The sequence below is a fragment of the Poecilia mexicana genome, unplaced genomic scaffold (genome assembly GCF_051168715.1).
Source record: "Poecilia mexicana isolate PSO_F unplaced genomic scaffold, ASM5116871v1 scaffold_2, whole genome shotgun sequence".
Lineage (NCBI taxonomy): Eukaryota > Metazoa > Chordata > Actinopteri > Cyprinodontiformes > Poeciliidae > Poecilia > Poecilia mexicana.
In genome coordinates, this window is record NW_028263371.1 from 28648883 (window position 1) to 28673678 (window position 24796).

At 40.3% G+C, this 24796-nt stretch overlaps 1 protein-coding gene across 1 annotated transcript in view; it reads left to right on the forward strand.

The window, feature by feature from the left end:
• Positions 1-818: 818 nt before the first annotated feature.
• pard3ba (par-3 family cell polarity regulator beta a) overlaps positions 819-24796 on the forward strand; it is a 126683-nt gene continuing 102705 nt past the window's right edge. Inside the window, exons 1-2 of the mRNA XM_088013764.1 lie at positions 819-1355; positions 9542-9646. Of these exons, the coding sequence (XP_087869890.1) occupies positions 1239-1355; positions 9542-9646 (222 nt within the window). The 5' untranslated portion in view covers positions 819-1238. The remainder of the gene's footprint in view (positions 1356-9541; positions 9647-24796) is intronic.

Consider the following 24796-nt stretch of genomic DNA (forward strand, 5'->3'; position numbering starts at 1 on the left):
TTTGTCCCATTCCCTGTCTTTGCTCATTAAATTTACCTTGTTTACTCTGGATAAGATGAAAAAAGAAGTGCTTTCGGTGCTCCACTCTGCACATTTTGGGTGCAAAGCATGCCGGTAGTGGGGGGGGGGGGGGGAGGAGAAAAAACAAACAAAAAAAAAAAGAGGGAAAAAGTGCTTGTCCCAATTATGAATCCATTTGCAACGGTAGCTCTCTCTCGGATGTGATGGGGGAGGAAATCCCAGAGAGCAAAAACCAAACAATGTGAGGATATGAGGCACAGGAGAGGAGCCTGTCAGCGGCTGCTAATATCCATAAAGGCAATTTCACAACACAACCTAATGACACAAAATGACAGAGAGTAATGGTGAGGTAATTAGAATCTGTGATGAGTGTGGAGAGAGTGTCAGGAGGATTAGAGAGCAGGCAGAGGTGTGCTTTTAAAGATCTTTTTAAAGATGTAAACAACTTGAAATAGGAGCGGCATGGCCATCGCCAGAAAAATAAGACATCACAGCTGTAACTATGTGGACTCTGCTGGATTTTATTTGCTAAATTTTTTTTTTTGAAAAACATCATTGCTATATGTGTATTGGTCTATAAAAATGTACCAAAATGTGTTGAGGTTAGTGGTTATTAAGTGACAAATTCTGAAATAGTTTACCTTCACAAGGGAAAATTAGAAAGAAATATACTGAGTATTTACTAAGAATGTTTATTTACACTAACCTCAGTTAGTTAACACGACACTTACATTACGCTTTTTTTTTCTTTTTTAAAGATTTTCTTTTATGCACATATGACGTAAGGATATCTAAAGCACACACAGGTAAACGCGGGTAGTGTCAGTGGGAGCGCACTATCCTTTCCAGCAGAGTATCTGTGATTTCTTCCGGGTTTTTCCGTCTCACTTTGTTTTGTTTGGGTGTAACAGCGCTCGGCTCAGCATGACAAAAACTCCCTTTTTTCCAGCCTTAAACGCCGCTTTCTTCGAGCTCTGTTAAAAACCAACATGTTTTCTGGGGGTTTGCTCAGCAGAAAAACTCGGTAACCTCGGAAAAAGTTCCTTTTTGTCGTGATTTCACTCCGACCCGAGGCACCTGTTGCTCGGGTTTCGACGGACAGGTGCTTTTCCTCTGAAACGGAGCAGCTTCGGCTCCTCAGACCTGTCAAACTTGGGTTAAATTTATTCTCTTGTCGCGTGTTTGTTTTTAAACTACAGTGAGAAGTTGTTGCTGACATGAAAGTTACCGTAACTTTCGGGGACACCTCAGTGGTGGTTCCCTGTAAAGCTGGATGGACCGTCCGCGAATTAATCGAACAAGCCACACGGAGGTACCGCAGGATAGTAGAGCAGGTAAGCCCTCTTTAAAAAAAAAAATAAAATAAAAAATAACATCACTTATTTATTAATGTTTGTATATACATAACTATAGGCATGGTTTAGCTCCAATAACACTTTATTTCATTCCAGTCGTGCTTGTCATTTTGTAACAAACGCCTCTCATACCTTAATCAAGGTGTTGGGTCACGTGACACGCCAACGGCTGTAGTTATTCTCAAAGCTAACATAGCTAGCATTGGCTGTCAGCTTTGATTGGCGTCCTCTCTGGCAAATTTTTATTTATTTTGAAAAGTATTACTTTATTTCCACAAAACATTTAAAGTGAGTTGTATGTCTTTTAAAAAATATTTCAAAAAGAAAGTTGCAGGACTCCTTTTAACTCCTCCAGTTTTATTTATTGATTTATTTTAACATTTGTATTCTAAATATTATTACGAGGAAATTTGCTACTACTTTGCAGTGGCTCTCAAAGTTCACACCACTTTTCATGGCAGGTGTTTAATTTTTATTTAGTCTCAGAATTCTGACTTTTCCCCCTCAAAATCACAACTTCAATCTCAGAATGTCATATTTAAGTCATGTTGTTGAAGAAAGTATGATATTTTTTTTTCTTCATTTTTTAGAAATCCTGTTTCATACATAAGAGTTCACACCATTAAACAGATACTTTGGCACCAATTGATTTAAAAACATCATTTTGTCATTTTGGTTTAAGTGTTTTCAGCATACCAGCTCTTGATTTGGGTTGTAAAAGTTGTCAAAATCCTCTTCAGGTGAGTCCACCTGTCAGATTTAGTTTTGTCCTCATTTTGGGCTTTCTTCTTTTCTTCTTTTTGGTTTAAATGTCATTACAGGGGCATTTACTCAAACAGTGAAAGCTAATCTACTCATAAGAAATCCCAAATCTGCACAATTTGTAGCTGTTGCTCTAAATTCAGTAGTTATCCAATCTTCTAGGTTTCAAATTGAAATGGATGAAAGTAAACATTGACAGGACAAAACTGCACATTTGTCGTAGCTAATCCAGGTGTCACAAAGCCCTTAGAAAAGTGCAAGTTTTTGACTTTGAGCTGAAACTTGTGGTTTGCGTTCAGGTTTCTGGGCGTCTTATTACAGCTGTGGTTTGCAGAAAGTTTCTAGTAATTATCTTGAGGAGAAATCTCTTTAAACCTTTTCCACATTGTTCCACTCTATGCGTGAGTCATGATGTTCTCCACCCACGGTGCATTTGTAGGATGCAGCAAAGCCTTCATTCCCTCTGATCAGGATGGGGTGTGGCGTGGGGGATGGGGATGGGACCGTTTTTCTGTCCTTATCTCTTGTTTTGAAAAGTAATTGAGACTTTCTGAACACAGAGTTCCTAATGAATCAAGGGAAAAGTATGGGATATGAAGTATTATTCAGGTCTGGAAAGGATGGAAAATGATGCCTCACCTTGAAAGTTATAGAAAAATATTTGCATTTCCAGACCTCTTCCCCTATTGCTTAAATTTTGTTCTGCTTTCCTTCCATTTTTCCCTAATTCTTTTTATATTATTTCCATCTTTTCTTCTCTGCGTACTTCCTTTGTTTTCTTCCTTCAGTCTTTGCTTTCCTGTACCCTCTACCTTTCTTCCTCGTTTGCTCACTTCCAGTTTGTTGTTTTTGTAGCTTTTTGTAGCGCATTTAAAACCCACCGGCTGTAGAAACACTGTCCGTAAATTTAAAGTGACTGTCTCCATTTTGTATTTTAAAGCATATAAAGAACTAGATCTGGAGTTTTTCCTTAAACGATGCGTAGGAAACCCTGCAAGGATGTTTACATCCACACAAAGACACAACTCCTCAGTCTTCTGCATCCTCACCGTTGCGATCTCTCCCAACATTAATCATCCTGCCAGGCTGACCTTTTTATTAATCAGCGGCTTGCGTGCATGCTGTCCTTGCGTGATAGCGTGCTGGCGTGTGTCTCGACGAGGATGCGCGTGGTTCTGGCGGCAGACTCTGCTGTCTACCTGTACAATAGCTCCTGGTTTAAGCCCCGATATCTCGGCGGGCAGGTGGAAGTTTTCCGTTTGATGTCTTCAATGTGGCCGCAGCTGGAGAGGTGCGTGGTGGACAGGAGGCTTTGTCCTGTGAGTGATTGGGGATTAGGATTGGTGACAGGCCCCCCGTTCTTATCGGTTGGCTGGTGCCCGCTCAGCCTGCCCACTCTCCCTCCCTCGGGCGCCGAGTTTCCGGTTCGGAGAAGCCTTGGAAGCATGGATAGAAGGAGCGATTGGATGGCACACCTAGATGGCTACACACGCACACACACGCACGGCAGCGCTCATCCCTCTCAGTGATCCCCTGAGCTGTGGAGTGTTTGCTTCACCAACAGCAGCAGCCAAGCCCTCTTCGCCCAGAGGGTCCCTGTTGACTCTGAGTGCGACACGCTGCGGCGCACAAGCTGCACCGGGCTAAACGCGACCGTGTGATTAGAATGCACCCGGGCCTTGATTGCTTTTCACAGAGCATGTTAATTAGCTGCGGATGCAAGACACTGACTCAGCAGTCCATGGCCTCTGCGCAGCGTAAGGACAGTCCGGCTCGACTCCAAGAGATGGGAGCAGATTAGCTGCCAGCAGAACCCATTTAGCGCCGGCATTAGCTGCACGTTTCTCCACTCGCTGACCTCTCCGCTGACAGCAGGGACAGCATCAAGAACCTGCAGATAATCACCGCAGGCGTGTGGATGTGCATTCTGCAGAGTCCCGCTGAGCTTTCCCACAATGCCGTGTGTAGACCGTGCTAATTAGCAGTTTATTCAAACGTGTTCTCAGCTATGCCTCACGTTCAGCTACTTTCATTGCCATGTTGTTGAGGAAACTGTATAGCTTATTATAAAGTGTAATCTGGAAGACATGCATTTGCACATTATCTGAGTGGTGATGAAGTTCGTAGAAATGTTTCTGCTGCATAAGATGGGGGGGGAATAGAAGATTGTGGGAGTGTGTGGAGTTTACACCTAGGATGTTATGATATATGAAGCTCTGTACAAAAGAACGTTTTTGTTTTTTGGTATGAAAGTGGGAAATCAGTATATGGAGGAATTCTCCATAAGTTTTGTCTGCAATCACACAATCAAAAAGAAGCAAAACATGGCAGAAATCTCTTGAACTAAACTGAGAGGATGAAGGATGTCTGAAAGTTCAAATATTAAGGTCATAAACTAGATGTTTCACAGAAATGTGAAGGTCTGACATTCGGTTCTATTGAATTCAGGGAAAAAGAAATGATTTTAATCAATAACCATTTTTTAAATTAAACAAAATGTTTTTATTTCTAGCTTAGCAAAAGCTCTTGTGAATTTTTATTTTATTTTTTTTGCACATTTCCCATAAAAGTAGAAATTGATCAGCCGTTTTTCTGAGTGTGATTTATAAAAACCTATTATGTGAAAACATTTTAGGGTTTTGGTAACTTCTTTTGACATCTTGCGGCCTGCTCACAAGATTAACTTGCTTGGCGAGTTACACCTGGGTACGTTGGCATTCATTTTGAGCATCCAATTTTAATTAGACGGATATAATCTTCTCTCTGAAGGCCTCAAACAGCTCTTTGTATCTCACCAGGTGTACCAAACTAAATATTAAAATAAACATCCTGTACCGTGTTGGATTTTTTTTTTTTTTGCCTTGAAGGTCAGCAGACTCAGAGTTCCTACTTCTCTGCGGAAGTGGACAAGGTTCAGCTCAGACTAAAACAGCTACATCAATTCAACAGTGACGGCTCGCTAAACGAGCTGCGAACTCTCTTCCCGTTTGTCGTCCAGCGTTGTCGGGTTTTGTGTCTCGCAGCTCAGCTATGCAGAGTGCGTTTTTACTGTTCAATGTAACCCTTCCAGCCTGCTGCCGATTCTCCTCCTCTGCATGTTTTGTGTCAGCTTTTGACCTCGCTGGATGTCTGATGTGTTCACGCAGACATTGTTTGCAAAAGTTAGAGATAGCGCTGTTCTGTCTAATGGACGGACAGCTGGTGGCACGCGACATTATAAAGCAGATATGATTCCTTGTTGGCTGATAAGAGATCATGTCAATTTTAGTCAGATATACAGTAAAAATACGTAAGATTTCAGTTTTTAAACAGAAATATTTCAGTGTAGGTGATGTATTGTGAAAATACAGAAAACTTTTTACTTCCAGATTAACAGAAATGTGAATAAATCAAACGTAATGAATAATTAAATTACAGTAAAAAACATTACAATTAGATTTTTGAGTTCATGTAAAGGTTTGTAAAAGCAACAGAATCTTTCATATATAGCTTTAATAAAAACTGGGTATTTTTTTTTTCAATCCCCACATTTCACTGTCATCTTTTCATCATCTCTGTTTTTCTCTCGCCTTTAAACACACCACCATCAATTGGCCCAACTTGAGAATAAGTCCTCATTGACGCGTTCATTAAAGGAATAATTTTTTTTTTTTAATCACAGCTAAGCCCACACCGTGCTCTTACAGCTTCATAATGACACATTCTTCTGAGGATCAAAGTGTGAAATAGCACCAGCGCTTCACAGAATTTAGCTCCACTAATCGCTCCAGCGCGCCGTCGCCCTCTCGGGATGACGTGTTTTGCTCGCCAGTGTGTGCGGTGGGTGGGAGAGGAAGGAGAGATATCACTTCTAAATGATGGGGGGGACTTAGGAGTGTAATTTGCAGGGAGTTTACTCTTCTAACCGCCATGGTAATTCTCCTCTGCAGTTGACTGAGTTTCAGCTCCTTTTTGTTATTTATTTTCTGGGGATAGTGAAGGTATTACAAGGGATTCAGTCTGAGGAACTTCAGAGGAACTTTTTTATTCCCCCCCCCCTTTTTTTTTTTTCCTCCCTGCAGTTTTTTTTTTTTCCTGGAAAGTGACATGTATTCACTGTTGGATGGAGAAAAGAGTGTTTATCTGGGGTTTGCTTAAACTCTCCTGCAGAGGTGATCCTCATTAACACTGGAGCATTAATCTTCTGCTTTAATCCTGTGATCTGGTGAAGTCCCTCTTCTTGAAAAGCACACTCATTCCTCTTTATTTCCATTAAGCCGTGTGATATGTCGTCATCCCAAAGCAGACAATTAAGATTCCTCCTGCCTTACAGCTTTGGTTAAAATTGTATATCCACTCGTTATTGGCATAAGAGGAGTCAAGGTGAGGCTTTCGAATGAAAGAACGTTGTCTTAAATGTCAAACATGATGGTGACGGCATCATGCTGTGGGGCTGTCCTGTCATATTGAAGCATTGAGCACTGTTGATACAAAAATAATCTGTTTATTCTATAGGGAAATTAAATGTTGTTGAAAATCATATTTGCAAGTATCTTCAGAGTTGTTAATGGGGATTCTTTGGACAGGGAGGATCTGAGGTAGCAGTCAGTCTTGCAACAAATCTGAAGAGGCCTCTGACTGAAGTCTGTTGCTGTCATGTCATGCTAACAGCTCAGTTTTTCATACATTTTGGATTAAAGAAAAGTTCAAAAACAGCTCAATCTTTAGCGCCTTGTTTTACAAAAAATCATTAATATCGTTTCATTCCACTCAAATTGTTGAAATGCATAATTAAAAGACCAAAATTAGTGCCATATCCACACTCGTGATGACTGTGTGGCCTTATGCCAAAAGTGCAAATGTTGCGTCTACAGGGCATCAACGGCTGGTTAGGAGAGGAAGAATGCTGGGAGACAGTCTAGTTGGACCTGCTTTTCCAGCCAGCTGGGAATACTATGTCTAGTTGCCCTTTTTGAAACATACCTGCTACTATTATGCGCTAGCTGAAGGTAGTTAAAGTAGATAAATACATAGAGAATTTTGTAATTTCCAGTGACTGGTACTACGTTTAAGTATGAATAAATGAACTGTTCAAAACTAATCTTCACTCTTGGCTTTGCTTGTTGCTTTCAGCCTTTTCTTTCCTTTTTGTCTGTCTAGTTGATGCTCTCACATTCCAGCTAGCTAACCTGAACCCTGGCTTACCACACCATAAACCTGTTTGTCTGAAACCTACTGTGTATTTAGCTACTAGCTGAGGCTAGGTGCTTTGGCTATGGCGGTGTAGCACTGAGAAAAAGGCTTTTCTTTCTGTTGATAAATCTAAAACGCCAGCAATTTGATTTGAGAGATGCACATTGTGGAAAAATTCAAAATCCTCTATTTTAGCATTGAGACGCAGAAGCGCTGGGATGAAGCTAATCAAAATAGGGCTTAGCGTCCCAGGCTTACAGCCCATATAAACTAATTTAATTGCTAATGCGTTTGTGTATTACTCTTTGTATTTGTATGTATGGTTTCTAAGAGGCCATTTACTTCTGCAAACATTATGAACTCATATGATTTATTTGCTTTGCTCACATTTTGCTTGTAAGTGTAAATTGTTCCTATGAATTCTACTGACATTACCTTGTTTTGTTTTCTGGTTTATATTTTTTTCTAGCAAAATCTTCTTCAGCTGCATGAAACGCTTGTGCATTTATAGACCTGGGTCACAAAAAGAAGAAGCTTTCATTGTTCGTGAACTTCTCTGTTTTTTTTTTTTTCTGGGGTAAACGGATTCCAGATTGTGGCGCAATCAAAAATGAATTGACTTCATTCTTTTTTTTTTTTTCTTTTATTTGTCTCTGTTTGGGTGTGTACTCTTGACCTGCTCGGGAATGTGCCCACACTTCCCACGGAACAAAAAAACCTGAACGTTTATCTCCACCTCTATCTCATACCACAACCGCTGTAGATACTCTCTACATGCTGCGTCATGGAGCAGGTATGGTGTTGTGTTCAGGTTTTGCTTCAGAAACCCTTACCTATTCGGCAAAGTGTTTAAATAATAATTAAATAATTGCCCTTTGGAATCGATGAAGTATTTTTGAATTTGAATTTGAAACCAGAAGAACATCAGCCACACAGCAGCACTGAAGGTGGTTGGCATTTGAGGAACCCATTGCAAACAAAGACCTCATTGTCTCTGTTTGGAAATTACCATGAGAACCACTTTTGCTTATCAGCTGTATGTCAAGTGTTGGTGTTGGTGAATAAGTTACTTTTCAGCAAAGTGGTTATTTAATTTCCTTTTGGTGAAGACAACTCTTATTGCTTCATGTAATATCGTCCACAACCTTATGGTTACAATTTGGGAAAGGTCTCTTCATGTTCCAACACGGCTCCAATGACATCCATGTCATTGGACTCATCCAGTGACATGGATGAAAGCAGAGATCGCAAGATCTTCACCTTCAAATGCTGACCTTAGAAACACACTTGGAAAAATAGTCTAGAAATTCCCATAAAGATGCTCCTAAGACTTGTGGAAAGTCTTCCTAGAGCTAAAGCTGCTTTGGCTGCAGTTTTCCAGGCTTCACCTGTAAAGGTGGTGAAGAATGATGAGGCTATTGCCCAACTAAGTGGCTAAGGCAAAACAACTGGACATTGATTTGCTGTCAAACCACAGAAAGTGACGAAAGTTATAGATGAAGCAATCCCAAACGACGGCAGCATAATGAAGATGTAAAGCTCCAGAAATACAGAGGATGATGAAATGAAGAAGTTATGGAAATGTGAGTCTTCAGTGTTCCCAGAGGTAATTGGAGAACTCTGGACTGCGACCCCCAAACATGGAGAGGGCTTCCTGGCGTCCAACATGTTCCAATAATAACACCAGAGACTTCTGGGAACAGATAAAATGTTACACATCAGAGTTTTCAACAACTTCTGCCTTTATGTTTTTTACCCACCTTTTTGTGCTTCACTTTCTTGAGTCTGAAATGCATCTATTCTAAGGACAAGCTGGTATTTTCAGTCCAGAAACACCAGCAAGCAGAATGCATTTTTATACACTTGGTAAGTGAAGTCAGAGGAAGATTATTTGGAGAATATGGATATATTTTTTTGTAATTACTTCATTTTCTGTTGATTCAAAAATAAATCTGTCATCCATCTGTGTGCTGCTTGATCTTCCCGTGTCCTTCCCTTGTCGTTGTTATTGCAAATAAGAATTTGTTCTTAATAACTCACCAGATTAAATGAAAAATAAAAGAACCTGGATACTTTTTATATTTTACAGTCCTTTGAAGGAAAAACACACACAACTTTTCTGGAGTTTAAATTTCTTTATGGATGTAATGGACTCACCCGCTATTAATTTTAAGATTTGGTAGTGTTTATTCAAATGTCTTGTGGTGATTATTATATATTTCCCCCCACAGCAACATGGAGAGGTTCCTGTGAACATCCACCACTTGGAGTACACGGATGGAGGGATCTTGGACATTGACGACCTGCTCAGTGATCTGGTGGAAGACAGAGAGAAGGTGAGGACGACACACTTTACGTTGACACCTGATGGACAGCTCAGTGTGGAAAGATGAGCTGTTGCTGTGACGGCGATGTTGCTTTACTGTGGGACAGTAAATCACAGAAAATTATCTGTCGTTACTGGAGGGGATGGAGCCTGCAGTGGACTCTTGACTTTTTTTGTTTCAGCCTGGCAGAATGACAGGGACAATATTTGTAAATCTAAGCATTCCTTGTACTGTAATTTTTTAATACAAAACATGACAAGAAGATTATTTTTCTTGATTTGTCATGCTTGTTCTGTTCCAGATTGTCCTTCCTGCTGCAGTGTACATTTTTGTCCTCTTTGTCTCAAAATAAATCCCACAGATATTATGTCAAACTTCCACGATCCATACTCACAGGTTTGGAGTCTGGATGAATCATGAGTTGTAAACATTTGGTCACATGAAAGCAAAAAGGAAATTGAATATTCAATCTTCTGTAATGCTGTTATACCTGTTGTTTTAGGCTGGATCTTTGTTTAGATGTTGACAATCTTGGTAGTGTTACCATTTTTGACTAACACTCTATGTTCTTGGATTATATCATTCCAAAAATATTTGCTTCTGAGTCACAGGCTTTATTGCTTTAGTTTTCTTTTTAGACCATAACTCTTGTCTGGCTTTTAGAATCAATTTGGCCACATATGTTACCTGATGTTCTTAATTTTTATTTTTTTTTTAAGTGATTACAGACATGGCTGAATAAATGCTTGACTCTAACCAGCAGCTCTCGGGTGCATCTCAATCAGCGCTTTCAAAAATGATCAATTATTCAACATAAGCAATACAAAAAGAGAGCTTTTCTTTTTCTGATGATAATTTGCTTCAAATTCAAAACAAAGTGAGTCAATTTGCCAAATCGTTTTGCGCTACGCAAGGCTGACAGTCAAAACGGTGAGGTGGCCCTGAAAGGTTAAAACTCCTTAGAAACTTTGTGACCTCTAGTGTTGTTTGCAGCATTTGCTACAAAGAAGACTAGCAGGGAAAGCTTTGGGTAAGCCTTTATGCAAGCTGTTCTGCAGGGTGGCGGCTCCAAAGCTGAGCAGCTCTACAAACATGGCGAAGCATCTTAAGGATTGACGCTATGATGTTTATGAGAAACTTAAAAAAAGGTCAGTCATGTTTGTGTATCTACAGCAGCAGTGTATTAAACACACTGGTCATTATGAGATAACATTTTCTGTTTAAATATAAGAAATTCACCGACAGCCAGATGACTATTCGTGCCCCAGCAGGTCTGAACTGATGCGTGGTGAATGATAAATATTAACAGGCTCCATAGGAGCAAAAAAAAAAAAGAAAAGCAGCTCATAGAGGTGCAAAAGTGATGAAAAATAGACAACTTTAAGTTATATTTTGTTTCTAAAATGCTGTTGGACTTCCTCCTATACATTAACTTTACGCCAATTAACACAATTTCTTCCGATAGTTAATTTATTTCATTAATTTAATGAAATAATTGGCTATCGGGTAATGGGGAAGTCCACAGTCTTCCCCTTACATTTATTTGTTGAGAGCCTTCATTTTCTAATTTTGAGAAACTTTGAAAACATCAACATTTGTAGAAATAAAAGCTCGAATAATTGGTTTCAGTTTAATTGATCATTACCTTAGTGAAATGTTTGGATGAGCTTCAGCCCCCTCCTCTTTTCCGGCTCCCCTCCCATTTTATCCTTTTTGTTTTAGCAGCTGATGAAAGGATAGCAGCTGAAAGAGGACAAGCCTCCGTCATCTTCCCAAGTTGCCAGTCATTGGACTTTATCTCCAGTCCTCAAAACGGCGTCGGCTCTCCTAGATTAATGAGCTGCGCCTGGCATTCTTGATTAGCCCCACTTCCTTTTGTTTGTCTACATTTTTATTACCTCGCCTCCTCCAGCAGATATATTGTTAGCGCTTTGTTTTTTTGTCTTGTTATTGTGGCCGATACTGTTTTGCCATCAATCATACAGGAGTGGGCCCAGCGTGAGGGCCCTCCGCCGCTCAGCGTGGGCCCTGTGTTAGCCACGGATGCTAATGAGAGATAATGGTTAGTTATTTGTACTCCTAGTGCTCGGCATTGCCGCGAGTCCAGACCTCTTTATCTGGGCAAACCCTCGACTATTATTCAGCGCACAGACACGTTTTAGCTGTCCGCCGCGTCTGTGCTGAACTCCAGTGGCAGCCCGCGGGGCACCGTGTTGGCGCGTACGCAAGGAGACGCCACTGGTGGTTGATGAGGGCGGAGATGAGGGGGCGGCTGTGATTTGATTACAGCTCGGGCCCCCTGCATCTGCGGCGTGCTCGCGCACACACACAGCGGCGTGCGCGGACAAAGTGTTCGTTAACCCCCCATCTTGAGACACGGGCCACCAGCCTGCTGATGAATATTAGTATCAATCAGATGAATGCGGGGAAGACGAAAAGGTTGTTGCTTCAGGTGTGACCACACAAAGGAGCGGCGTGGAGACGGACCACTCCAGGTCACTGCTGAGTCTATTATATCGATGCAGCATTGTTGTATGTGTGACTGGCAGCTGGAGGTTTATTGGTTAAAGCAGATACTCTACCAAATTATTCTTCAAAATCACAAGTTTACAGACATTTCCTCAATTTTTGGGAGCGTTGCTTTTGAATTGTGACTTTTGATTGAAAGTTTTGGGTTTCCATCTATGAGCTTCTCACTTTTGAAATCTACCCACAACTTCTCCATTGGACTGAGATCAACACTTTGTGTCCCTGTTTGCACAGCAATATGTTTATGTTTCTGGCTTCCTCTTCCCTGAGTGACCTTTCAGCCCACGTTGGTAGAGTACACTTGTCACTGGATAATAATGCCTACCAGTCGTAGCCAGCATCTTCACAAGTTTTTTGGTTTTTGTTATTTGATTTCTGACATTTAGCAATTAGAAAAAAATTAATTATTGTAATCCACACACAATTCTAACCTAAAACGAGACGTTCAGTTTGATTTAACTTCACAGTGAGGAAGTGAAGTTGAACCTAGACGTTTAAATGCATTGAATACATTTAAATGTCTAGGTTCAACTTCACATTTAAGCCATCTGCTGCATCCTTTTTTTAATTTTTCTTTACAGCAGTCTGGCATAACATTATGATATGATGAGATATGTGCTCCCACCAGTAATGTAGATATAATTTCTGCTCTTAAAAGAAAAATGTTTTGGGTTCACAGTATTCACACAGTCATGTGTGATCAAAATAGGGTGAGGTGAAATTAATTTTTGATTTTTTTTCCTGGGCTCAGTCAGATACAGGGAGGAAGCTAATCAGAGCAGGAAAAACAGGAAACATAACAGACAACTTGTTGAGCCTCAGAGTGCTGGGCTTCCTGTACATTCTCTTGCTTTACTTCCCTCAATCTGATTGGTGAACAATGTCGACTAGATGAGTTTTGTTGACACCTTTATAGATTCTCTTCACCCTGATGTGTTAATCATTCATATCGACCAATGGAGTCCAGAGAAACTTATGACGTTTGACAGGAGAAGTGAACACTTCAGTATATGTTTGCAATATTTTAACTCTTATTTTGTCTCAAAAAGCATTATTGGTTGGAATGACTGTCTGTGCTGAGATGTGAAAAGAACCTAAGAAAAACCCGTAGTTTTCAAATGGTGTCAAAATGGCCAATGTGGAAGTTTCACCTGCATTTGTATCAACTAATACCGCTGAGAAACATATGGGTTATTTTTTTTAGATGGAGGTTTGTTTTCTGTGTGCCATATTAATCTATTGCCACTCACTAACTTAATCATTTTTAGACCTCTAGATTGTTTCCTTTTATTTTGATATCAGAACAATCCAAGTAGTTCATTTCAGTTCATTTTGAGCATATAATTTTCAAGCAAATTTCTCAAAAAAAGGCCTGTGGTTAAAAAAAAAACTCCCCATTCAGAACATGCAAATAACATTTAATTTCATGGGAAATTTATTATTAAAAAAAAAAAAGAAACTGGAATGATTTCCTGTCTCCTTTTTAATTAGCCTTTTTAATCACAGCACCTACAAGGCGTCTCCAGTGGCTCCCTCTGGTTGGCCAAATTTAAATGTGATGGTTCAAATCCCAGACGATCTCCTTCTGAAATGTCTCCGGTTCAACTCTTCATCTAACTCTTTAAAGCAATGCTTAAAAAAAAAAAAGTTTTACATTTAAAGAAGTCCATCAGGTATAAATCAATTCTAACCTTTCTGCTCTTGAAATTAAAAGAAGAAAAAAAAAAAAATCAAATCACGCTTTTTCATATTTCATTTCCAGCAGCTGCAGGTGAACTCTGCTGCTTAAATTTTGTCTGCAGTCATTAATTACAAGTCAAATGTCACTCCCCCCCCGACAGGCAACAATGAAGCATTACTTAAATGTGCTAACCTGCTGGAGGGGGAGACGGGGGGGGGAAATGTTAGCTGAATGGGATGTGATTGCGAGGCTCAGACGTGCTTGATTAGCCTTTGATGCTCTGTGACATCTCGCTCCCTCGCCCTCTCTCCTTCTCAATCACACGCCACGGCAAGCCGCCGGTTGACTGGCGTCTGAATGGTCCTGTAACTCGGCGCCGACCGCGTGAATGGCCGGTGATGAACGGGGGGGAGCGCGGGGCTCGAGTGCGCTGATTAAAAAATGTGACACGAGTGGCAGCCTAATCAGAATCCATACCCACTCTTAAGTTCACATTGCAATCCATACGACACATTTGAATATTCATAACAAATTTGCGGCAGGTTTGTCTTGTTTTTTTTTTTGTTTTTTTTTTTTCCACCTTTTTCCCATTGAGTAAAGTTGGATCATCTCTACCAGATTACTCCCTGCGTATTCGATCGGATCCGACTGGAGAGGTTCACCCGACGGGATTCGCTCCCTTGAGCTGATTGGATCAGATCTCATCAGGTCGACCTTGATGCAGCCCTCCCATCTGAGCTCCACAACAGCTCTCCATCTGATTATATTCAATTAACTAACCCCCTCCCTATACCCTCTGCACTCAGCTGCTCTCAAACACACTTTCGGCTAAACCTGGTTTGATTGTAATTACATCGAGCGAACTCAATGAAGGCTTAAGGAGAAAGGATTCTTGCCGTGCCAGTCTGCTTTTTCGTTTAACTTTCATGCGCATTGGGTTTCTCTCATAAAGTCACACTTAGGATTTTAATTTCTATATGATCCATTGCGTTACCTTTTGACTTTGAATAATGGCACCTCTCCAAAGTGATTTGTCAGTTCAGTGAAGCAAACGCCCTGGGTTTCAGTCGGGATAAGGCTACTTTCAGTTTTCTTTTGCATAAATTTGTGCGACCCCTGCCGTCGAAGATTCAAGGCCTTCGTCCTCTGATGTTGTTTTAACGAAGGAGGAACTGAAGGGAGCGGCTTGCTAGTGCCAAAAAGCACTTTTTATTTATTTTTTTTAACGTTGGACTCCTCTTGCTGAAGGCTGAATACAAATGGACGCCAAATGTTTTGTATTTTAAGTCATAAAATAATAAAAAAAAAAACTATGGATAATTTCCTTCAGCTTCATCATTACATGCTATTTTTAGTTGGTCTATTACACGACATAAAAATAAGATAAAAACAGTAGAGCAGTCAAAATAACGATTTTCTGAAGCTGCAGCTTCATGTTGTCAAAATTAGCTTCTCCAGTTAGCTTTGATTTTGGCTGAGCAACCCGCAGAGCAGCTAATCACATCCAGCTAATGATCAATTATAGATCAATTTGTTTAAAGCAGATCTGCTCTCTGAACTCACACCATCTGTTTCCCCAACGTAGCATTACCCCAGAGTTCAGCATATAGGTGCATTTTTATCAGCATTTGGTGCTTTTTTTATTTTAGTTTCTTCCTCTGCTCGCTCTAAATGCTAATAACTCAAATTAGTGTTGATCTAATTTGATCTCAGCCTGTCGTGCTTGTTTGTGTGTCACAGTGTGTACTTTTTCAACCAAAGCATAAATGCTTGCAAATCCCAAATCCACCTCATTTAGGTTAAATATTTAATGATTCCCCACCACAATTACACAGCCGAAGCCACATCTGCTTCCATTGTGCTGCTCACAATGCCACACTTTAATTCATATACACACATTCATTGTTGGTATTATCATTCAATTTTGCTGCCTCTCGGCCTCATCGCCTAACTGATTGGCCTAATGAATGGAGTTCTGGGGTTCGGTAATGCGTCTGAATTGGTCCCCAGCATTATTGGTGTGCTTGAATCTGACACATATGGATAGAAAAAGTGACAGATATCACCGTATAGGAAAGGTTTGTCTTTATCACTAGTCGTCATCAGAATGTCAATCTGTGTGCTGGCACCCTATCAAGCTGTGACTTGTAACAATAAGTGATTCCATACGTTGCTTTATTCCCTTTATATCAACTCCAATATAGTTGGAAAGTAAACATGCATATTGGCTAAACTGCATCAGGTTGCATTTATGTTACATTTCTAGTCTAAAGTGTATTCCTCTGCTTTCAGCTGAGCTTGCCGATGCAGATATATGAGCCTTTTTGCCGCTGACATTTAGTACCTCTGGTTGCCATGGAGAACCTACATCACTCACAGCCTAAAAGGTGTTTAGAAGAGTGGGAAAAAAGCACTTCACCTGAAATTTTTTTTTGTTCATTGCACCCTTCCCCACCTGGTCACACAAGCTTTATTAGGTCGATATTGACTTAACATTAAAGCATGGAGAAGCATTCATTGTCCATCCATATAAGAATGTAACTAGACAGAAAATACATACATATACCAAATATAGAGCTGCTTTAAATTGAAGATGAAGTCGGAAAGAAAATTCTGACTATGTCATTCATTTCTTTTTGCGATACATCCCAAACATGTCTTGGAAAAGGAGAAGAATAAAAATAAGAGGCGTGTGAGTGTAATGTCAAGGGAAGGCGGATGGAAATATGAAGAGGAGGAGGAGGAGCAGGCGGCGGAGGGGAGAGCCACAGGTGAGAGGGCGCCAGCCTCGCAGCTCCGAGTTAATCACTCCTTCCATTTCTCCGTCAGATCCCGAGAGGAAGGAGGGAGGGAGCGAGGGAAGGCTGGAAGAAGCAGGTGGCTGTGCAACGGCCACAGGGAAGGGAAAGCTGATTATTGGGCTCTGGCTGTGACTTTTTGGGGAGGAGATTTGGAACATGTCATTTCTTCCTGTGTTTGTGTGTACATGTAGCAGCCTGCGCACATTTACGAGAAAGAGGTTATGACTTCGAGCGCAGAGGGACCGCCTGGTCCTGTGTATGTTTGTGGGCCAGTGTGTGGCGTTTCGATAGATGTGCAGCAGGAGCCGATGTGATGTGTTTTCACTGTGGGAATGATGAACGAGCTGGTTTTGATATTCCCGTTGCTGACCTGGGAAATTTGAGGCCTGGAGCTCCCTCGTCACCCACAACCCTCGCTCTCTTCCCCGTCGCCTTCCGCTCGTTCCCTCCCCTCGTCTTCCCCGAAGGCCTTTCAGGCCCCGAGTGATTTATGAAGAGTTTACCCTCTCCCTTTATGAGTGTGCATAAATAATAATGTGGCCTGTCACTGTGCATAGCCTACACTGTTATGCCTCAGCTGGAGTCTTGCTTTGTGTAGTTGTGGCTTTATTGGGGTTTCTGCTTTCAGTCGGAACACACATGCTCCATCACGCTGACTGATGCTGCAGATGTTAGGACTCAGATACCTTTGGAGTGTGTAGTGCCACACACACACACACACACACACACACACACACACACACACACACACACACACACACACACACACACACACACACACACACACACACACACACCCTGTTCCGCTTTACCAAAAGTAATGCAGTATACTGCCAAAACACACAGCCAGACAATTTAGCTTTAAAATATTTATATGTTGATGATAGAAAAACCAAGAGGTGTTTCTTAGAATACGCACATTACAGTCTTATTCGTTGAGCGACACTCTTTGCGGTGTGTGCCTGTAACTTTTGCTATGAATGTGCCAACATAAAAATAAAATTTTCATTCCATTTCTTTGTTTTTTATTTTTAAATATAGCCAGATACCCTGGAAGTGCACTATAATCCTTTTCTAGAGTAGAATAGAAATATTCTTTATTGTCCCACAGTGGGGAAATATTAAAAATAATTTGAAGAAATTTTCAGTAAGGGTATACTTTATTGGTCCCAATGGCACCGATGTCCTCTCTATGTGGCTGGCAAAGAGCAATCCAATCTGTTGCTTCGAAACAACCATGTGTGGCTTCTTCAGCTTCCTCTATTTTCCTAACAGGTAGTCTCTTAACAAGAGGTTTATATTCAGAGCAGAGAAAAAACAGATTGTGATCTAATTTGGCCAGAGTAGATATATGAATCCTTGACATTTGCATAAAACAATTTTATTCTCCACCGATATAAACTGACTGAACTTTTGTAACTTGTAATATTTTTTTTCCACCTAAAAATGTCCTTGACATATCAGAGTGTAGGTGTAGAAATTTGGCAAGAACCTGCAGCCTCACCTTCACTGCTCTACAATTAGCCAAAGGTTGATTTTTAAAGTGCAGATACCCGTCTGCTCCTCTTTTCTTTACTCATTGCAGTTTCTATTATAATGGCATAGATATTAAGAGCCAAATGTTCTCACTGTCGGTGCAGACACTTCACCCCTTCTCTGTACTCACACTGTCACTATTCATCACACTCTGCATCCATGGAGAAACACATTCTCTACACATTGTGTTGAACAGCATCTGATTCATCCGCCGAGTGGGAAAGTGCTGCTGTTGCAAACACGTTCGGCTTTCGGGAGGTTTCACAGCTCTGCAGCTTGGAGCTCGGAAAACGAAAAACGACACCAGATGCGCGAATGCAGAGTTACAAGCTATTTGGAGAAAGATTTAGCTCAGACCTTGTACTGTTACGGGTCCTGTGTGATTAAGATTTGAAAAGGTGCTCTCTGCACTCTGGTTTTTAACGCTGTAGTTTTGGATGGGAACGCTTGTGCGATGTTTAGGTTGCCATTATTTTTTTTCCTGCCAGAATGCGACGCGGTCCTTCTGAATTATGCATCTCTTGTTCAAAGAAAGAAATGAAGAATATTGTGAGAGGAAGAAAACAGAAGGGGAAGGGGGGGAGGCAGTCGTAAGATAAATGACAATGGCGAAAAAGCATCTCAATAGACTCCGGGCAGAGAAACACACACACAGAGCGAGAAACACACTCCGCAGTGCTGGTGGATGCCGATGAGAGAGGAGAAGAAAAATGGGTTGATTAGTACTGGCAGATGGAATAGGGAAGTGTGCATGTTCGCTTGTGCGTCCGGATGTGTGTGATGCTCATGTAAAGGTTAAGAGACTCGAGTGCATGCAGTTGCGTTTGGCTAAAACAAGGTGGCACTGTTCCTCCTTTCACATGTGCAAAACATCCGACCTAAAGCAGTTGTTTCTTTTGAAAACATCCCACCCTGCATGTCGGCTCCACGCAGGTCTGTCTGCATTTCAGTCATGTGTTTTTATTCCGAGCACGTGAATCAATATTTAAAGCCACTCAGCTGGGTTACACAACAGCATTGTTTCATTTCCTAGCTACTAGAAAAATCATCGATAACTTTTCTCTCGTAGAATCAAAGTTATTTAGTCATATTGGTCGTAGTGGTAAGAAAATAGCTTTTAGTTTTGCGAGTCTGTGCGAAAGGATAAAGACCTGTTTGGTTTTACTTCCACTGAATAAAAGGGTCATGACTCAGGCAGCCAGCAAGCTGTTGGTGTCCTAGATAAGCGCAACACCCGAGGATGGAAAATTATTGTTGCCAAATTGCTGCATGAAGATAGGCGTTGTAAAGGAAAATGCAGAAACAACGTGTGTACAATTTCAGTTTTGTTCTTAAGTGCTTTTTTTTTTTTTCATTCGTCTGAAGCGTTTTATAGTGAGTTGCAGAGTTTGTGGCTCTCTGCTCTTACTCAGATCCATTAAGAGCAGATATTTTATATGTTAAATAAAGTGTACACCAGTGTGCCTCTTAGATAAGTCACCCTCGGAAAATACAGTTTATCCCATGGTAAACAAAGAATATTTGTTTCTTTACTTGGATATGTAAAGTCAGATTTTGTAAGGATGGAAGAGATATTTGATATTCAAGAAGATTTTTAGGTCACTTGGGATTATAAGCTTTTATTTTTAATCTGTCAGCATAAATGCAAACAATATTTATATACATTAGAGATGCACAAATTCATTTGACCATAATCAGGTGTAATACGTGAGCAGAACGTCTATTAAAATCTCGAGCCCTGTTTTACTCAGGCCTTTTGTGTCCTCTGGAGTTTTCTCTTGAAAACTGAAGCCATAGCAAAGTTTTGTTTTTCTAAAACGGTTTCACTAAGCAGCATGTTAATCTAAGTTGCTTTCCTTTTGATGCTGCATATATTCCGCTTTACTTTGCCTCCCGAGGCATTTTGTCTCTATCTATGCTTCATGCGTGCCTCTGAATGAGATTTTCTTGTGTTTTATTGTAATCTTGGCGGCTGTCCAGCACACAAACGATCTTTGCAGCCAGCCTGATCACATGACAGAAACACACTGTCGTGACTAACAGTTCATAACACGGCTGAGTCCTGCCACACACAGGGTTCACCTGCTTGTATTTGACATGGGGTGCGTTTGTTTGAGAAAACGAGACAAGGGGGCGACATTATTCGGCTGCAGCAGACCTACAGTCTGCCTGGGTCCATATCAGTGTCTCCCCCCTCTCAATTGGACACAGTGGGGAAAATAAGGCAATTTGTTTCTGGGGATACTAATCACAGCCAGGAAGAACTGAAAGAACCGTGTGTGTTAAATAAACACACCATGAACCATGAAAGGTGTTGCTCTCTGTACAGGGACAGAGAAGCCGTGCTGAAAGGATGAAATTTCAAACCTTCCTGTGTTTTCAATAAGTAAGAAACAAGATCCCTTCACTCCTTTTTATGATCATACACGCACTGATGAATGAGTGAAATATTTGAACTTGGGAAATCAAAAGTAAAACTTTCTATAATAAGCATATGTTTCATAGCTAAGAAAAATAAAAGTATTTCATGTATTTTTTTTTTAGGCTTTAAGCTGAAACATGAAGAGTTTAACAAAGTGAAGATTGTCTCATTTCTAATCATTATTGCCACAGTTTTGATGGCTTTTCTAATCTTTTTTCTTTTAGTTTGCAAAAACTAAAATTATGAGTGTCAGGTTAGTGGTACCTCACACAAATGATCATTTAGATTTTTATGTAACTGTAAATCACTTACTTTATAAGTTACATACTTTTTTTTTTTTTTTTTAAAAAGGCAACTTGGAATATGTTTCTTCAAATAAATACAACAATCAATTTAAGTTTTTCTTTTAGGCTGTTTAATTTAAAGTGACAGAAAAATAAATATATACAGTCTTAGTTGTCCTGATGCCTTCTTGACAGATTTCACATATAAATTTTAATATTTTTCTTGAAGTCCAGACCTTCATCAGTACTTTGGTGGAATGTGCTTTACCTTAAATATGTAAAATTGTTTGCATTATGTGAAAAGCACATCATCACAATAATTAAACTTAATGTGACATTTGCTTGTTTGGAGTTCACTGATAAGAAAGGACTTCCTGTTTGCTCTTTCAGAAGCGCCACATGAAGAAAATAAAATATATATTTAGTATTACTACCCATTAAGAAAAATAGTTCAACAAATTTAATGTTATCCTGTTATCAAGTTAGTTGATGTAGTTTTAGTGTATTTTGAGACCAAATCCTAAAAAATATTGACATACTTGTGCTGCAAACTTCTATTTTAATAATATCAAGACTTTATTTTAAGCTTTACACTAGCTCACTGTTTGGGGTGTCAATTTAAACACTTGTTGTGAAATTTGCTCCATTTCTTTCATTTGAAAATGTATTTCTGTGTTTGATGTAAAGCCCATTTTCTTCTGATTTAGTGAAAATCACTCACTTTCAGCAGGTGGTATTTTTTTATACAAAACACCAAGAACAGAAACTATGGTCTTGGGAAATTCTTTGTCTGTAATTTACATAAAACATTCGTAATAATAACGATAACAACAACACTTTCAGATTTGGTAAAGAAGCCTTGAGGAATTTTCCGGTTCATTGGTGAGAAAATGATTGATGTAGGGTTTAATTAAATAGTGGATTAGATATCAGTAGGAGTTTATTAAAGATGTTTTAGAGCTTGAATATAGTGGGCTACTTTTGGGCATTTTTTTATAGGTCCAACAGGTAATATATATATACATACACAAACATGAATGTATATTCTTCCTTCTTCCTAGGGATACATATACTTTTGTAAAGCACTATATGTGAATTTTACATGTCTTATTTCAAAATTGTGTTCAAGATAAAGGCAGAGCTGCAGCAGCAGCACAATTGGTCCATTTTGCTGGAGTTTGACTTTGAAGTGACGCAGCAGAGGAATCATTTTGTCAATACTTAGCGTTTGATTGAATGATGAGTGAAAGCAGCAGTGTAGCCCACATTAGCACCGCTCCCTGCCTGTGTGAGCCATAAAACCATAAGCTAGCAAAAAGCAGATGATCATCCCCCCCTCACATTAAAATAAGTTGCTGCTCAAAACAACCAAATCGTCTTTTGCGGGAAGGTCACAGCTGCGTCTCTCATCACGCCGCCGCTTCGAGACGCCTCGTTTGATTGATGCCGTCAGTAAGTTTGGAGAAGGAGACGGAGGCTCGGGAAGGGAGCGAGATAAGCAGAGAAAGAGGAAGGCAGATAAAGAGGAGCGAAGGCTCAAGATGCATCCATCAACTGGCACAATCAGATTGTTTTCCTGGCACTCAGTTATTCTCTCTCCTTTGCATCCGCCTGCCTCTCAATTCCTCATCTCTGGCGTATACACATGAATACAGCTGACGAATCTTCAGTGTGCGGCGCTGGCCAGGTGTCGAGAGGATATTGAATCACGAGAGGTTTTAGGTGGGAGGTGGCATAGCGCCGTGATGGATGGCGCCCACCGTTTACACACACACACACACACGACTGCCATAGTTTGTTAATAGACCCTTTTCACAGTTACATCAGACAAGGGCCGTTATGACTTGAAGCAGTGTATCTTTACTTCCGGGGTAATTTTGCCTCTGAAAACTGAAAAATTCACGGATACTCATTACCTTAAGGATATAATGAAAGGTAAGGTTAAGAACAGCCGTATTTAAGTGTTAGATAGCCTTAGATAAGGCTTATAATGAAGGCAACACAGGCTTTAAGTGTCTAGATTAGCTATATTTGCCTACTATCAAAATGACTGAGTGTATACATAATGAGCATTCATGATTAAATGTTTATTTTCCCTTCAGTTCGTCCTGGAGGGAATGATGCACCACGTGACTACTCTGTTGTTCATGGTGCTTTAACTTCCATTACTTTTATTACATCAAAGAAATGTAATAAAGAAATCAGATTTTTGATGTCGGTTTTATTTTGAAGATTTGACAGGGAAGTGTCTTTTTTTCCCTTTTGGAACTCAAAAAATCTGCTCCCAAATGCAGTTTGCATAACAACGATCGCTCCTCGTGTGTGATCGAAGAAAAAAAAAAACGTGCAAAAAAACAACAAAAAATCGGAACGTGCTTAATGTGCCTCTAATCTGGGCAACAAGCGAAGTGCAATAAAACGCAGCCTGCAGTTATAAAAATAAAACAGGAGCCTTTTGAAAAGTTAGAGTACGAGGGAGAGCTAACAAATTACTATAGCTACAACTAATAGCTAGAAAAGACAAAAACACGTACCTTCATGGTCAAACACATATCATGTCCAGTTTAGATTGTTATCAAAGAAAATTTGCTTGCAAATCGTGATATATTTTCAAATCGTATTTGTGGCTGATGTTTACGCTCCAGAGGATGCGTAAACATCCTCCAGAGATAAAGATGCACTGCATCGAGTCAGAATGGAAGTTGTGTGACGTCATGTGAAAAGGGTCTGTTGATGCGCTCAGTTCATCTGTTGTTTCGTTTTCATCCCTTGTTCCATTTGGGTTATTGCATTTCATTAAGTGGTCATTTCCGTCGCCGGGCTTGGCTAATGAGAGCGTCACGCCGCCGCGCGCCCATTTATCAAAGCATGTAGCCGCAGTGAGCGCACACAAACATTTCCTCGGCCTGCCATCGTGTCCCCCTCTCAATTAGGCCGGTTTGTCGTTCTCCTGCCCTTCCCCCCCCGCTCCACTCAGCCCATCCCATCTCTTCCAGTCATCTCACGGCGGCGGCCGTGTCATTGTGTTTGACAGCTTCTCATTCTCATGTCAGATCTCATTCGGCTGCTAATTTCATAGGTACACACCTCGGCACACGTTAATTCCTCCATCTGCAGAATCTTTGGTCAGATTTTCTTCTTTGTTCACTAACTTTCTGCAGAAGCTTCTTCTGGAGGGAGATGAGCTGAGAATTCTGCTTTGTTTGCTTTTCTCACGCATTTATATTGTCACATTGGCAGATTTGGCAGAGTGAGGCAGGTTGCATTGTTGTTGCTGGCAAGATATATGACACGAAGGTCTCACTGTGTTTATGGCTCTTTGATGATGCTATCAGGCTGTGCATTTCCAGCTTCTTTAGTTGGCAAGATCCCGATCCTTATTTAATTCATTTATAAATGTAAACTCAGGATGTCTGGATTCTTAAAGCCTTAAATTCATGTATCTAAAATTAAAGCCTTACGTTTTGTGACTCCAGGTGGTTCAAGCTACTGTTAGCTAGCTGCTAAGAGCAAATTTATCACCAGTTGACTGGACAACATTTGTCTTCACCATTGGCTCACTTCATTTTGCAACCACAATGCTACGTCGTACAATTGCATAACACTACGGACATTCTATGCACAGAAAACTTTCAATGCTGCTACTGCACTGATCTAAGACGCATTTAATGCAACAATAACTCTGAAGTCTGAGGCCTAGTACATTTTAAACAAGGTGGTCAAGTTCCAGTCAATTGAATATTGATGAATTAAAGTAGAGGGAAATACAGCTGAGAAGGATGAGATTAAGGAAAAGGATCAGATCATGGAACCAAGAGAGAATGGAGCCACAGATTATAACAAATGGGGAAAAAGGAAGTGCAATGAATGTCTTTAGTAAGAATGCAACAATATCTATAGTTAATC